Below are 13,457 nucleotides of genomic sequence, written 5' to 3'. Positions count from 1 at the left end.
TGAGCAAATGCGAGGTCTTGCACTTTGGAAAAAGGAATACAGGCATGGACTATTTTCTAAACGGTGAGAAAATTCATAAAGCCGAGGTACAAAGGGATCTGGGAGTGCTAGTCCAGGATTCTCTAAAGGTTAACTTGCAGGTTGAGTCCATGATTCAGAAAGCAAATGTAAGGTTGTCAATTTTCTCAAGAGTTTTGGAATGTAAAAGCAGCGATGTGCTACTGAGACTTTATAAAGCTCTAGTTAGGCCCCATTTAGAAAACTGTGTCCAAGTTTGGGCCCCACACCTCATGAAGGACATCCTGGCACTGGAGTGTGTCCAGCGGAGATTCACACGGATGATCCCTGGAATGGTAGGCCTAACGTACGATGAACGGCTGAGGATCCTGGGGTTGTATTCATTAGAGTTTACAAGGTTGAGGGGAGATCTAATAGAAACTTACAAGGGTGGACGCTGGGAATTTGTTTCCGTTAGGCGGGGAGACTAGGACCCATGGACACCTCTTTACAATTAGAGGGGTCAATTTACAACAGAAATGAGGAGACATTTATTCAACCAGAGAGTGGTGGGGCTGTAGGATTCATTGCCCTGGAGCGCAGTGGAGGCCGAGATGTTAAATATCTTCAAGGCAGAGATTGATAAATTCTTGATCTCGCAAGGAATTAAGGTCTACGGGGAGAGTGTGGGTAAGTGACGTTGAAATGCCCATCGGCCATGATTGTATGGCGGAGTGGACTTGATGGGCTGAATGGCCTTACTTCAACTCCAATGCCTTACGGTCTTATGGAGTGCTAAACAGCAGAAGCAGAATGGAAGAGACCCAGTGCACCAGCCACAGGTCAGACCTAGCTACTCCAGTGGATATAGACGGTGGACAACTCAATAATAAGCACTGGCAGCCTGTTAAACCAGCCTCATTAATGGGGGAGCTCAGCACTGGGAGCAAATGAAGAGTTTGAAATTTAAAAATGCTTTTTAATTCAAATATCTGCATTTATAATAGTGTGTTCTCCATTGAGCTGTGGCCTAATTGGGAGGGGGGTACAGATGCCCATACATCTGAAGCCGTCAAAATTCTACTGCGACTTCCACCAGTCCCAGTTTCCCACACTAGGCCCACAGCCTTGAATGTTTGACACCTCAGGTGGTCATCCCAGTACTTCTCAAAGGTTGTGAGGTTTCCCTCCCAGGCAGTGCATTCCAGACCCCACCTTACCCCCCCCACCCCTCCCCCCACCGCAAGCCCAACCACCCTCTGGGTAAAAGATCTCTCCTCAAATACCCACAAAAACCTCCTGCCTTGAATTTTAAAATGATGCCCCCCCTTGCTATTGATCCAGCTGCTTCCTTACCCAGCCCCCGACAATGGTCCTCTATCAGGCACCTCACACCCCCAACCTCCTCTGCTCCAAAGAAACAACCCGAACGTACCCAGCCTCCCGTCATCGCTGAAATGCTCCAAACCAGGCAACATCCTGGTGAGTCCCCTCTGCACCCCCTCCAGTACAATCACCTCCTTCCTTCCTATCGTGTGGCGATCAGAACTGCACACAGTCCTCTAGCTGTGACCTAACCACAGTCCCGTACAGCTCCAACATAACCTCCCTGCTCCTCTAACCTGCACTACGACTAGTAAATGCCTTCTTAACTCCCCTCCGATCCTGTCCTGCTGCCTTCAGGGATCTGTAGACAAGGCCCCCCCCCACGATCCCTCTGAGCTTCCTAGCCCCCTGCCATTTGCTGAGTGCTCCCTTGTCTTGTTCCTTCTCCCAAAGTGCATCACCTCGCGTTTCTCAGGGTTAAGTTCCAAGTGACACTGCTGTTCCCATCTGCCCAATCCTGGGGACCTGGATTCCAATCCCGCCACACCACATGGTGGAATTGGAATATTCAAGAAAAATCTGGAATTAAGACGACTGTAAATCCATTGTCAACTGCTCAGGAAAACCCCATCAGGTTCATTGATATCCTTTCGGGTAAGGAAGCTGCCATCGTTACCTGGTGCGGCCTAGAGCTGATTCCAGAGCCACATAATTGTGGTTGACTCTTAACTGCCCGACGGACAATTCGGAGTGGACAATAAATGTTGCCCCACACAGTGAGGCTGTCATCCCGTGAATGAACTAAGAGGAAAAATCCTCATGTAACCCCAACCCCTTTCCCCCTCACTGTAAACCACATGATTACCAAATCTTTGGGGGTGGCTCAGTGCACCAGGGTCCCGAGTTCGATTCCTGCCTTGGGGCAACTGCCTGTCTGGAGTTTGCACATTCTCCCCGTGTCTGCGTGGGTTTCCTCCCACAACCGAAAAGATGCGCAGGCCAGGTGAATTGACCTTGCTACATTGTCCGTAGTGTTAGGTGCATTTGTAGGGGAATGGGTCTGGGTGGGTTACTCCTCAGAGGGTCGGTGTGGACTTGTTGGGCTGAAGGGCCTTTTCCATACTGTAGGGAATCTAATCTAATCTTCATGTCACCTGCAAGCTAACTTGTCACCCTACCCATATTCCCACCTGGATCACTGAGAAACGTCACCAACAATAAGGGGCCCAGCACTGTGACCCACCGGGCTCTAGTCACACAAACAATATTCATAGGTCGAATAGAATTGACCAAGCGAAACGTTCGATTATATTTGACAGCTCACCACTCTCTCCGGGATGATTAGGGAGGGTAGTAAGTGCAGGCCGAATCACATTCCAGTAATTAATAAAAATAATTGCCATGTAGGGTGAGACAAGGGACGTTTGAGGCTACATTACATTGTGAGCTAATGCAGCGCCTTATATATACACTGGGACACAAACAACATTCCATCTCCCCTAATGAGTATTACCAGTAACTACAAATGCTTCAAGTGAAGAGATCGAATTCCGTCCTTTAGAAGTAAGGCATCCTTTTGTTATTGAAGTGGTTAGAAAAATGCATCAGCAAAATCTAATTCAGAGACGGAAACATCGAGATAAAGAAGCTGCAATGAACTGTTGACCTAAACTTGTCTGTCCCTTCAAAGCTGCTTGAAGAGGCTGTGAACTGTGTAGGGTGCAGTCATGACAAGTGTGGCTGCTTTGTATCAGATAAGTCTAACGCCATTATCAGAAAAACCGATCTCTCACAGGGACAGATGCTGTGACTATTCTTGCGCTGCCCAATCTCTCCGCCAGCAAACAAGAAAAATCGAACTGGATCGTTTGAAAAGACGGCTAAGGTAAAGCCCAAAGTTCAAACCGATATAGAAGCCCACAAAGTGGTTCTATGATCAAAATCCTTACACACATCCGTATCGCCATGGATATGTCGAAAACTTCACGGTCTCCAGCCAGTGGACAATTCACCTCGGCCTTCTCCTGGGCTCCCCAGCATTACAGATGCTAGTCTTCAACCCAGTTGATCCACCCCACGTGAGATCAAGGAACGCCATTGAGGGTGGCACAGTGGTTAGCGCTACTACCTCACAGCGCCAGGGATCCGGGTTCGATCCCAGCCTCGGGCGACTGTCTGTGTGGAGTTTGCACATTCTCCCCGTGTCTGTATGGGTTTCCTCCCACAGTGCAGGTTAGGGTGGATTGACCCATGCGAAATTGCCCGGTCGTGCTCAGGGATGTATAGGTTAGGTGCCTGAATTAGGTGAAATCTAGAGTAATTGGTGTAGGAGAATAGGTCTGGGTGGGATACTCTTCAGAGGTGGAGACTTGATGGGCCTAATGGCCTGTTTCCATACTGTCGGGACTGTAATCATAACATCTTCAGCCAAGCACATATGCTTTGACAGTATCCCAGCTGTCGAACTGAAGATGTACATTACAGAAGTAGCCAAACTGTCCCAGTACATTTCCATCTTTATGTGGAAAATTGGCCAGAGATGTCCCTGCCCTCAGAAAAACAGATCAAATCCAATTAGCTCCCATTGGCCTACAGTGTGGGACTAGCTGCAGAGAGCTGGCATGGACACATAAGGCAGGATGTCCCTCTTCTCTGGTAGCGTTTTTCCATAATTTGCCATCCAGGGTATTCCTGCAGAGTAGTGTTCCAGGCTCAAACATCTCCAATGTAAGGTGGGAAAAGGACACATGGTGTTCAGTGCCATTCGCGACTCGTCAGATACTGAGGCAGTCCTGGTCAACATTCAGGAGTGGCACATCACGTGCAAGAGTCAGGCGATGACCACCTCGAACGACAGAGAAACTCAGCTTTGACACTCAATGGCATGGCCGTCGCTGAATCTCCTACTACCAACACCAGAAACTGAATTAGTAGTGGCTGCAAAATCAGGTCAGAGGCGAGAAAGGTGCACCTCCTGACTCCCCAAACCCTCCAAGAGTCTGCAGTGTGATGGAATAATCCCCACTTGCCCGGATGAGTGGGAGAAGATGAAGGAGAGAGTTGAGAAGAAACGTTTCCACCCACCGGAGTCCGGAACTCACTGCCTGAGAAGGTGATTGAGTCACAATCTTTCCAATACTTAAACAGTGTCGGGATACTCAATTGCATTGCCACAGCCTCCAGGTCGAGAGCTGGTAAACGGGATTAGCATAGTCATCCCTTTGTCGAGCAGTGGACCCAATGGCCTCCCTCTGTACTGTAAATGTCTACGAATAAAGTAACCAGTTCGGGTTTTGTTAGAAGGTTCCCGAATGAGCCTTTGTTGGGGGGAGACCCAACGGCTTGGAACTGTTCCGTCCAGATTTGGAAAAGTCCTGGTTGATGGCGCATGTGTGAGATAGTTTCTCCTGAGGAAGGAGGCAGTTTAGAATCGGTAAGAAATTGGCTACCTCACCGTACTTTGTAGGTTCCAGACCAGAAGTGTATGGACAATCCTTAGCAGAATTTTGTTTAGTAGCAGAGAAAGTCTAACCTGAAGTCTCAAGGAAAAGGCTATCAGATTGTCAAGTGAAGCATCAGTTAAACTCTATAGATATGACAGAGGAGAGAAGTCTATCTGGCTTTTGTATCATGTATAAAGGTACTGTTAAGATTAAGGGGAATGTGCTTTATCATGTAACCTTTAAACTTGTGTTATTTGTAAATAGTTTGGCTCATTCTACTTTTGTTTGGAAACTTCTATTGTTAAAACCAAACCTGTAGCATTTTGTATTTCAGTGAAAGTTTACGTCATTAAAACAAGGAAAAGAAAACATGATCTATCAAGCCAGGCCTCAGACTGGGATTTGGCTCGTCCAACAATAATATCCGCTGCAGTCACAACAGTTCTTAGCTTTAAGCTGTGTCCTCTGGTTTTAATCTTAAACCTCCACTCAGTATCCACCCAAGCCAGTCCCCTCAAGATCTTGAATGTTTCAGGAAGATCATGGCTCAATCTTCTAAATCCCAGGGGGAGCTGCCCAACGTGTTCAGCCTCTCTTTATGACGTAAGTCCATTATTCACTTCAACTTTTATTGGTCATTTGGAAATTCAATGCGGGCACATTCCCAGTTCAGTAAAAATCAAACAGCACGAGAAAGAAAATTTATATCGTCACTAGTTTCACAATTATCTTCGTATCAGTTACAGATATCACTATCTCACCGAAGAAATGTTAAAAATGACTGAAACATTTAAAGGGAATTGAATTGAAACAATGAATAATGTAACATGGTGCGTCGCAAGGGCAAAGGGCTAGTTAATAGCTGCTGGTCTTGGCAGTTTCACTTCTCTGAAAGACAGCAAAGTCCGAGAAATAGGGCGGTGGATCAAACAGTACATTTTACTATCCACCCTCGGACAGGGTGGGGCAGTGGGTCAGACACTGTCCTTTCCCCCCTCCTCCCTCTGGGACTGGGTGGGACAGTGGGTCAGACACTGTCCTTTCCCCCCTCCCTCCCTCTGGGACTGGGTTGGACAGGGGGTCAGACACTGTCCTTTCCCCCCTCCCTCTGGGACTGGATGGGACAGGGGGTCAGACACTGTCCTTTCCCCCCCTCCCTCTGGGATTGCGTGGGGCAGTGGGTCAGACACTGTCCTTTCCCCCCTCCTCCCTCTGGGACTGGGTGGGACAGTGGGTCAGACACTGTCCTTTCCCCCCTCCTCCCTCTGGGACTGGGTGGGACAGTGGGTCAGACACTGTCCTTTCCCCCCTCCTCCCTCTGGGACTGGGTGGGACAGTGGGTCAGACACTGTCCTTTCCCCCCTTCCCTCTGGGATTGCGCGGGGCAGTGGGTCAGACACTGTCCTTTCCCCCTCCCTCTGGGACTGGGTGGGACAGTGGGTCAGACACTGTCCTTTCCCCCCTCCCCCCGAGTCTGGGTGGGACAGGGGGTCAGACACTGTCGTTTCCCCCCTCCCTCCCTCTGGGACTGGGTGGGACAGTGGGTCAGACACTGTCCTTTCCCCCCCCCACCCCCCCCGGGATTGGGTGGGACAGGGGGTCAGACACTATCCTTTCCCCCCCTCCTCCCTCTGGGACTGGATGGGACAGGGAGTCAGACACTGTTTGGTTACCCCCCTCCCTCTGGGACTGGGTGGGACAGGGGGTCAGACACTGTCCTTTCCCCCCTCCCTCTGGGACTGGGTGGGACAGTGGGTCAGACACTGTCCTTTCCCCCCTCCTCCCTCTGGGACTGGGTGGGACAGTGGGTCAGACACTGTCCTTTCCCCCCTCCTCCCTCTGGGACTGGGTGGGACAGGGGGTCAGACACTGTCGTTTCCCCCCTCTCTCCCTCTGGGACTGGGTGGGACAGTGGGTCAGACACTGTCCTTTCCCCCCCCCACCCCCCCCGGGATTGGGTGGGACAGGGGGTCAGACACTATCCTTTCCCCCCCTCCTCCCTCTGGGACTGGATGGGACAGGGAGTCAGACACTGTTTGGTTACCCCCCTCCCTCTGGGACTGGGTTGGACAGGGGGTCAGACACTGTCCTTTTCCCCCCTCCCTCTGGGACTGGGTGGGACAGTGGGTCAGACACTGTCCTTTCCCCCCTTCCCTCTGGGATTGCGCGGGGCAGTGGGTCAGACACTGTCCTTTCCCCCTCCCTCTGGGACTGGGTGGGACAGGGGGTCAGACACTGTCCTTTCTCCACCCCCCCCCGGGATTGGATGGGACAGGGGGTCAGACACTGTCCTTTCCCCCCTTCCCTCTGGGATTGCGCGGGGCAGTGGGTCAGACACTGTCCTTTCCCCCTCCCTCTGGGACTGGGTGGGACAGTGGGTCAGACACTGTCCTTTCCCCCCTCCCCCCGAGTCTGGGTGGGACAGGGGGTCAGACACTGTCGTTTCCCCCCTCCCTCCCTCTGGGACTAGGTGGGACAGTGGGTCAGACACTGTCCTTTCCCCCCTGGGATTGGGTGGGACAGGGGGTCAGACACTGTCCTTTCCCCCCCCCCACCCCCCCTTGGGATTGGGTGGGACAGTGGGTCAGACACTGTTCTTTCCCCCCCTCCTCCCTCTGGGACTGGATGGGACAGGGAGTCAGACACTGTTTGGTTACCCCCCTCCCTCTGGGACTGGGTGGGACAGTGGGTCAGACACTGTCCTTTCCCCCTCTCCTCCCTCTGGGACTGGGTGGGACAGGGAGTCAGACACTGTCCTTTCCCCCCCTCCTCCCTCTGGGACTGGGTGGGACAGTGGGTCAGACACTGTCCTTTCCCCCTCTCCTCCCTCTGGGACTGGGTGGGACAGTGGGTCAGACACTATTATATGCCCCTCTGGCACTGGGAGACAGTGAGTGTTTGTGAGTGCATTCACATGGACGAAGACGTGTCTGTGTGTGCATGTATACATGTGTGCGCACACAGGTCTTAGATTCCATTTGAGGAAGTATGTGTATGAATGAGTGCGCATGTTCATGTGTGCGTGTTCATGTGTGCAAAGCAAGAGTGTGTGCGAGGGACAGAATGTGCACGAGAGAGAGTGTGTGTGCAAAAGCGAGAGTGTGCGAGCGACAGAGTATACACGAGAGTGCATGCGAGTGCGAGAGTGTGCGGGTGTGTGTGTGCGCGTGATCCTATGTGTGGGAGTGTTTGTGTTTGAGAGTGCGTGTGTGTATGTGTGCGCGCGAGTGCATGTGTGTGACAGTGCATGAGAGCGTGAGTGTGAGACAGTGTGTGTGTGTGAGAATGTGAGTGCGAGAGTATGCGAGTGTGAGAATGTGTGAGAGTGCGTGTGTGTAAGAGTGTATGTGTGCGTGCGAGTGCATGTGTGTAACAGTGCGTGTGAGTGTGAGAGTGTGCGTGAGCGTGAGAGTGCGTGAGTGTGAGAGTTTATAAGTGTGAGAGCATGAGAGTGCATGCGTGCATGACAGGATATGCATGTGTGTATGTGAGTGAGTGAGTGCGTGTGTGCGTGCTTGTATGGTGGGTGAGGGTACAGTTACAACTTTTAGAAGAGATTTGGATAAGTACACGAAACAAAATGTTTGGAGGGAGATGGGCCAGGAGCAGGCAGGTGGGACTAGTTTAGTTTGGGATTATGGTCAGCATGGACTGGTTGGACCGAAGGGTCTGTTTCCGTGAGCATCTGTGAGTGAGTGTGTGTGGGAGTTTGTCCGTGCATGAGAGTGTGTGTGTGTGCATATGTGAGAGTGTGTGTGTGTGTGTGTGTGTGTTAGTGTGTGTGTGAATGAGTGCATGTGTATGTACATGAGTGTGCGTGAGTGTGAGTGAGTGTGTGAGAGAGTGAGTGTGTGTGAGTGAGTGTGTGTGAGAGTGTATGTGACAGTAGGGGGGAGAGGGGGAGAGAGAGAGAGAGAGAAGGAGAGAGAAGGGAGAGCTGTGTTGGGTTGGAGATATCTATTGGTCGTCGGAAGCGCTGACCAGCTCGTGGAAGGAGCGAGGAGGTGGGCAGAACAGCAGCATGAATATCAGCCGTACCCTCAAGTGGCAGGGGCAGGATGGCCGGTGGGCACTGAGGAATGGTTGAGGGTGGGCGGTGGATCCGCCCCTTGGTGTTGTTGGTGCCAGGGGCTGACTGCCTTCCCGGGATGCTCTGGCTGCCTCTCCTGGGCCAGCTGCCTGACCATGGCCAGGGATTGGCTGCAGCCCCGCAGGGCATAGAGCCGCTGGCCAGCCCGATAGTAGGCCAGGCCGTCGGCCAGGGCCTTGGCCCGATGTGGCTGCGGGTAGAGCCCCTCCCGGTCCATCAGCTGCTCGAAGCAGCTCGCCACGTGGGCCCGGTCCAAGGGCGCCAGGGGAATGACGTGGGGTGCCAGCCTCCATAACGGGTGCTGCCGGCCCATCAGCCCCTCCAGCTCCTTGCTGACCCTCTGCAGGCACCGGTGCCCGCCCCCTCCGGCCCGGGCCCGAAACGACCGCACGATGCGCTCTTGCCCCAGGCGGCTGACGGCGATGTAGACGGCTCCGGCCGTGCGGTTGGAGGTCAGCAGGCCGCCCAGCAAGGTCAACAGGCCCGGGGGAGCAATCTCCAGCTCGTCGAAGAGCAGCACCGGGACCCGGCGGGCAGCCAGCGCCCGGGACAGGACGTCCGAGACGTGGGCAGCCAGGCCGGAGTGCCCCCCGGGGGACTGCAGCTGCTGCTGGTACCTGACTGAATGCAGCAGCACCAGGCCGGGGCCTAGCTGGAAGCTGAAGTGCTTGGCCACCAGCCTCACCAGGTGGCTCTTGCCCACACCGGCCGGGCCATGGATGGAGAGGAAGAGGGGCCCCCGGTGGATGTATGTGGCCAGGTAGGCCCGCAGCAGCCCTGTCAGCCTGTTGATGGCCAGCGTCTGGCCCAGCAGCTCCCGGTGCAGCGTCTTCTCCAGCTGCTCCATGTCATAGGCCAGGAGCTGGTCGTCCAGGTTCTCGTAGGCGTTGTAGACCTGCAGCGCCACTGTCAGGCACAGCAGGTACAGCAGGTAGACCGCCCGGCTCTCGGGGTCCAGGCACGTCCAGCACTGCCACCACCACCACCAGCCAGAGCAACGCCGCGCAGGCCTCCGGCCCTGGGCCTTACGCCCCGCCGCCCTCTTCCTGCCAGGGGGCTGGCGCTGCCCCCCATCCGCCCGCACCCAGCCCAGCGTGCGGGAGGACGGCGCCCTCCGCAGGCCCTTGCCGCGCATCATCCGGTGGGCCAGCCGCACCTTGGCCGTCAGGTGCAAGAGCCGGCACTCGGGGGCACTCTCCGGCTGCCCGCTTTCCATCGCCTCCACCTGGCCGACTCCCCCCCCCCCCACCGCGGGACGTGCCTTCGAGGAAGGGGAAGAGTCTGTACGGACCGCTGGCAGACTGGAACTTTGCACCGCGTGTGGGCTCGACGATAAACCAAATGGAATCAGACGACAAGGAGTCAGACGTCACACCGGGTTACAGTCCTGAAGGCAAAACAAAAAGTATGCTGGAGATCACAATGGGTCAGACAGCATCCGTGCAGAGAGAGCAAGCTAACATTGAGTCTCGATGACTCTAAGCCACCCTGGAGATCACAGTGGGTCAGACAGCATCCGTGCAGAGAGAGCAAGCTAACATTGAGTCTCGATGACTCTAAGCCACCCTGGAGATCACAGTGGGTCAGGCAGCAGCCGTGCAGAGGCAGAATCAGACCCTCCGGCCCGACCAGTCCATGCTGACTACAATCCCAAACTAAACTGGCTCCACCTGCCTGCTCCAGAGGTAGAAATGGGGATGGCTAAGGATCAAAGGCATGAAGAAAGATAATGAAGGGAAGAAAAAAAGTAGACCGCGGGTACCGGAGATCTGAAACAAAGGGAGCAAAGGCTGGAGAAACACAGCAGGTCTGGTACCATCTGTTGGAGAGAGAAATCAAAGTATTGATTTGATTTATTATCGCCACGTGTACATAATTACAGTGACAAGTTTTGTTTTTCATGCAGTAACATACCGTAGATAGATCACTGGGCGATAGAACAGAGCGAGGAATACACAGAAGGTGCACAAAAAGCAAAATTTGAAATTTGACAGCTCCATTCTGAACTTTAACAACAGCGGGGAAGAAGCTGGTCTTGAATCTGTTGGTGCATGTGTTTAAGCTGTTGAACCTTTTTTTTTCAAGCAGTGCCCTCTTTCTCCTGGTTATTTTTGCTTGAAGTGAAAAACAACAAGTGTGTACACCACCAGGAAGAAAGGGAACACCCGAGTGGCCAGTGACAAGCAGTGCCCTTCACATCAAAGGGCAACGCTGCGTGATCAGACAGTGAGGGGGAGGGCAGCGATTAAATCAAAATCGAGTTGGAGGGGGAAATAATGCACTCCACTCGCTGCGGCGCCCACCTCTCCCTGAACAACTCCAGGGTGTTGGTGGACACCGCGTGCTCCTTCTCCAGAGACACCCGGGCTCTAACGTAACCGCGGAAGAGGGGCAGGCAGTCGGCCGTAAGCTTCTGTATCTTCTTCCTGACGGAAGAGGGTGGGAGAGATTATAACCGGAGTGGGAGGGGTCTTTGATTATATTTGCTGCCTTTCTGCAGTAGACAATAGACAATAGGTGCAGGAGTAGGCCATTCAGCCCTTCGAGCCTGCACCGCCATTCAATATGATCATGGATGATCATTCCTAATCAGTATCCTCTTCCTGCCTTAGCTCCATAACCCTTGATTCCACTAGTAATAGCATTTCAGATCCGGCAATAACATCTGCAGAAGAGTCTGTTCTGGAGAAGTCAAATCAGGCTCAAAAATGTTAAATCTATTTCTCACTCTCTCTCTGCACAGATGCAGCCAGACCTGCTGAGTTTCTCTAGTGTTCTCCGCGTCTGTTGTAAGACTTAACAACAAAGACTTCACCAAGAGGACATTTCAGATAAGTTACAAGGGGCTCTCCATCGGCCCCAGATTCAGGTTCCTCCTGCTCCAGAGGTGATTAGATTAGATTCCTTACAGTGTGGAAACAGGCCCTTCGGCCCAACAAGTCCACACTAACCCGCCGAAGCGCAACCCACCCAGACCCATTCCCTTACATTTACCCCTTCACCTAACACTATGGGCATTTTAGCCTGGCCAATTCACCTAACCTGGACATTTTTGGACTGTGGGAGGAAACCGGAGCACGCAGAGGAAACCCACGCAGACCCGGGGAGAACGTGCAAACTCCACACAGACAGTCGTCTGAGGCGAGAATTGAACCCGGGTTTCTGGCGCTGTGGGGCAGCAGTGCTAACCACTGTGCCACCGTGTAATAGCATCGCTGAACAAGTTGATCGGAAAATGCCTTTGACACATCAACGTAAGTAGGAGCAAGAGAAGGATGTTCGGTCTCCTCACCTCAACCCCAATTGGCCGGCCTCCTATCCTGAGTTTATAACCCCTTGATCTTAATTCTCCAGCCGAGAGGGAGTCAGCTGCCCCAGCCCTTCTGAGAACTTTGACCATTTCAAAAACGGGTAGCTCAGTGGTTAGCGCAGCACCGGGGACCCACTTTCGATTCCTCCCCCTCCCCCCACCTCGGGCAACTATCTGTGTGGAGTTTGCAATCTCTCCCCAGGTCTGCATGGGCTTTCTCTGAGTGCCTGGTTTCCTCCCACAGTCCAGGTTCGGGTGGATTGCCCACAGTGTCCTGGGATGTGTGGGCTAGGTGGATTAGACATAGGAAATAGGGGGAGAGGTCTGCGTGGGATGCTCTTTGGTAGGGCGGTGTAGACTCAATGGCCTGCTCCCACACTCGAGGGATTCTATAGGATCACCTCTCATTCTTATCAGCTCAAGAAAGCTTATTCCAAACAATCAATCCTTCCAGCAAAGCAGTTACTTCCTGGGATACGTTTGAGAGATCTTTTCTTGCACAGTGTCTAAGGTGAATGCATCCTCACTTCGGAGAGAAGATCAAACTGGGACGTAATATTATGCAAAATCCTTCTTCAGCACGTTTGCCTTCCAAACTGCGCCGTTGTCTGGGTCAGAAGTTCTTGAGAGTTCCTCTCTGTCCCCCCGGGATGGGCTGGGACATCAGGCATTGTCACTCCAACATTATTCTTCCCTCCCCGCCCCCTCCCCCCAACAAATCCTGAAAACGGGGCATTTGCATGAAGGATTCAGGCGCCCACTCCACCATCTGGCAATCCTTGGGCATGGTTCCGAGTTGCAGAGGGAATTCTGCCAAAGAAATGCCCTGGTTCCTTCATTCCGACTAGAAACGGCAGGAATTCAGAAGCGACCTCTGTCAGGTCTTCATAAGCACACACGAACGGGATAGCCAGGAGAAAGTGAGGAGTGTAGATGCTGGAGAGTCAGAGTCGAGAGTGGGACGCTGGAAAAGCACAGCCGGTCAGAGAACCATTCCTGACGAAGAGCTTATGCCCGAAACACCGATTCTCCTGTGCTTTTCCAGCACCACACTCTCGACCCACGAACGGGGTAGCCACCTGTTTTGTGACTCCTGGCACTAGGTGAAACCGGTGGCATTTAGGGCCGGCAGTGTTGGTGAAAGATGCTCTCTGGTCTGCCTGAAACTGGCAGGTCTTCCAGAATGAGGTGTTGACCTCAGTCAAGTGTTGCAGACGGGTCTGTCCCATGATCCAGGACTATGTGCTCAGGGATACAGTCAAGCTTGGGCCAGCTAAGCGCAGTGGAGAAA

At 53.1% G+C, this 13,457-nt stretch overlaps 1 protein-coding gene across 4 annotated transcripts in view; it reads right to left on the bottom strand.

The window, feature by feature from the left end:
- Positions 1-1,381: 1,381 nt before the first annotated feature.
- The window catches only part of LOC122541335 (torsin-4A-like), a 75,525-nt gene continuing 63,449 nt past the window's right edge, over positions 1,382-13,457 (bottom strand). For 3 of the 4 annotated variants that reach the window (XM_087979479.1, XM_043678011.2, XM_087979480.1), the window contains exon 2: positions 8,554-10,243. In XM_087979479.1, the coding sequence (XP_087835605.1) occupies positions 8,807-10,072 (1,266 nt within the window). In that variant the 5' untranslated portion in view covers positions 10,073-10,243 and the 3' untranslated portion in view covers positions 8,554-8,806. Of the gene's footprint in view, positions 4,731-8,553; positions 10,244-13,457 lie in introns of those variants that run through there. The other variant, XR_015753069.1, reaches the window with a different exon arrangement.

This window comes from Chiloscyllium plagiosum, unplaced genomic scaffold (assembly GCF_037043375.1).
Source record: "Chiloscyllium plagiosum isolate Xiang-an unplaced genomic scaffold, Cpla_swu_hap1 HiC_scaffold_35, whole genome shotgun sequence".
NCBI classification, from domain to species: Eukaryota; Metazoa; Chordata; class Chondrichthyes; order Orectolobiformes; family Hemiscylliidae; genus Chiloscyllium; species Chiloscyllium plagiosum.
The sequence above is the reverse complement of the archived record's forward strand: the minus strand, read 5'-3'. Positions and strand labels throughout refer to the sequence as shown.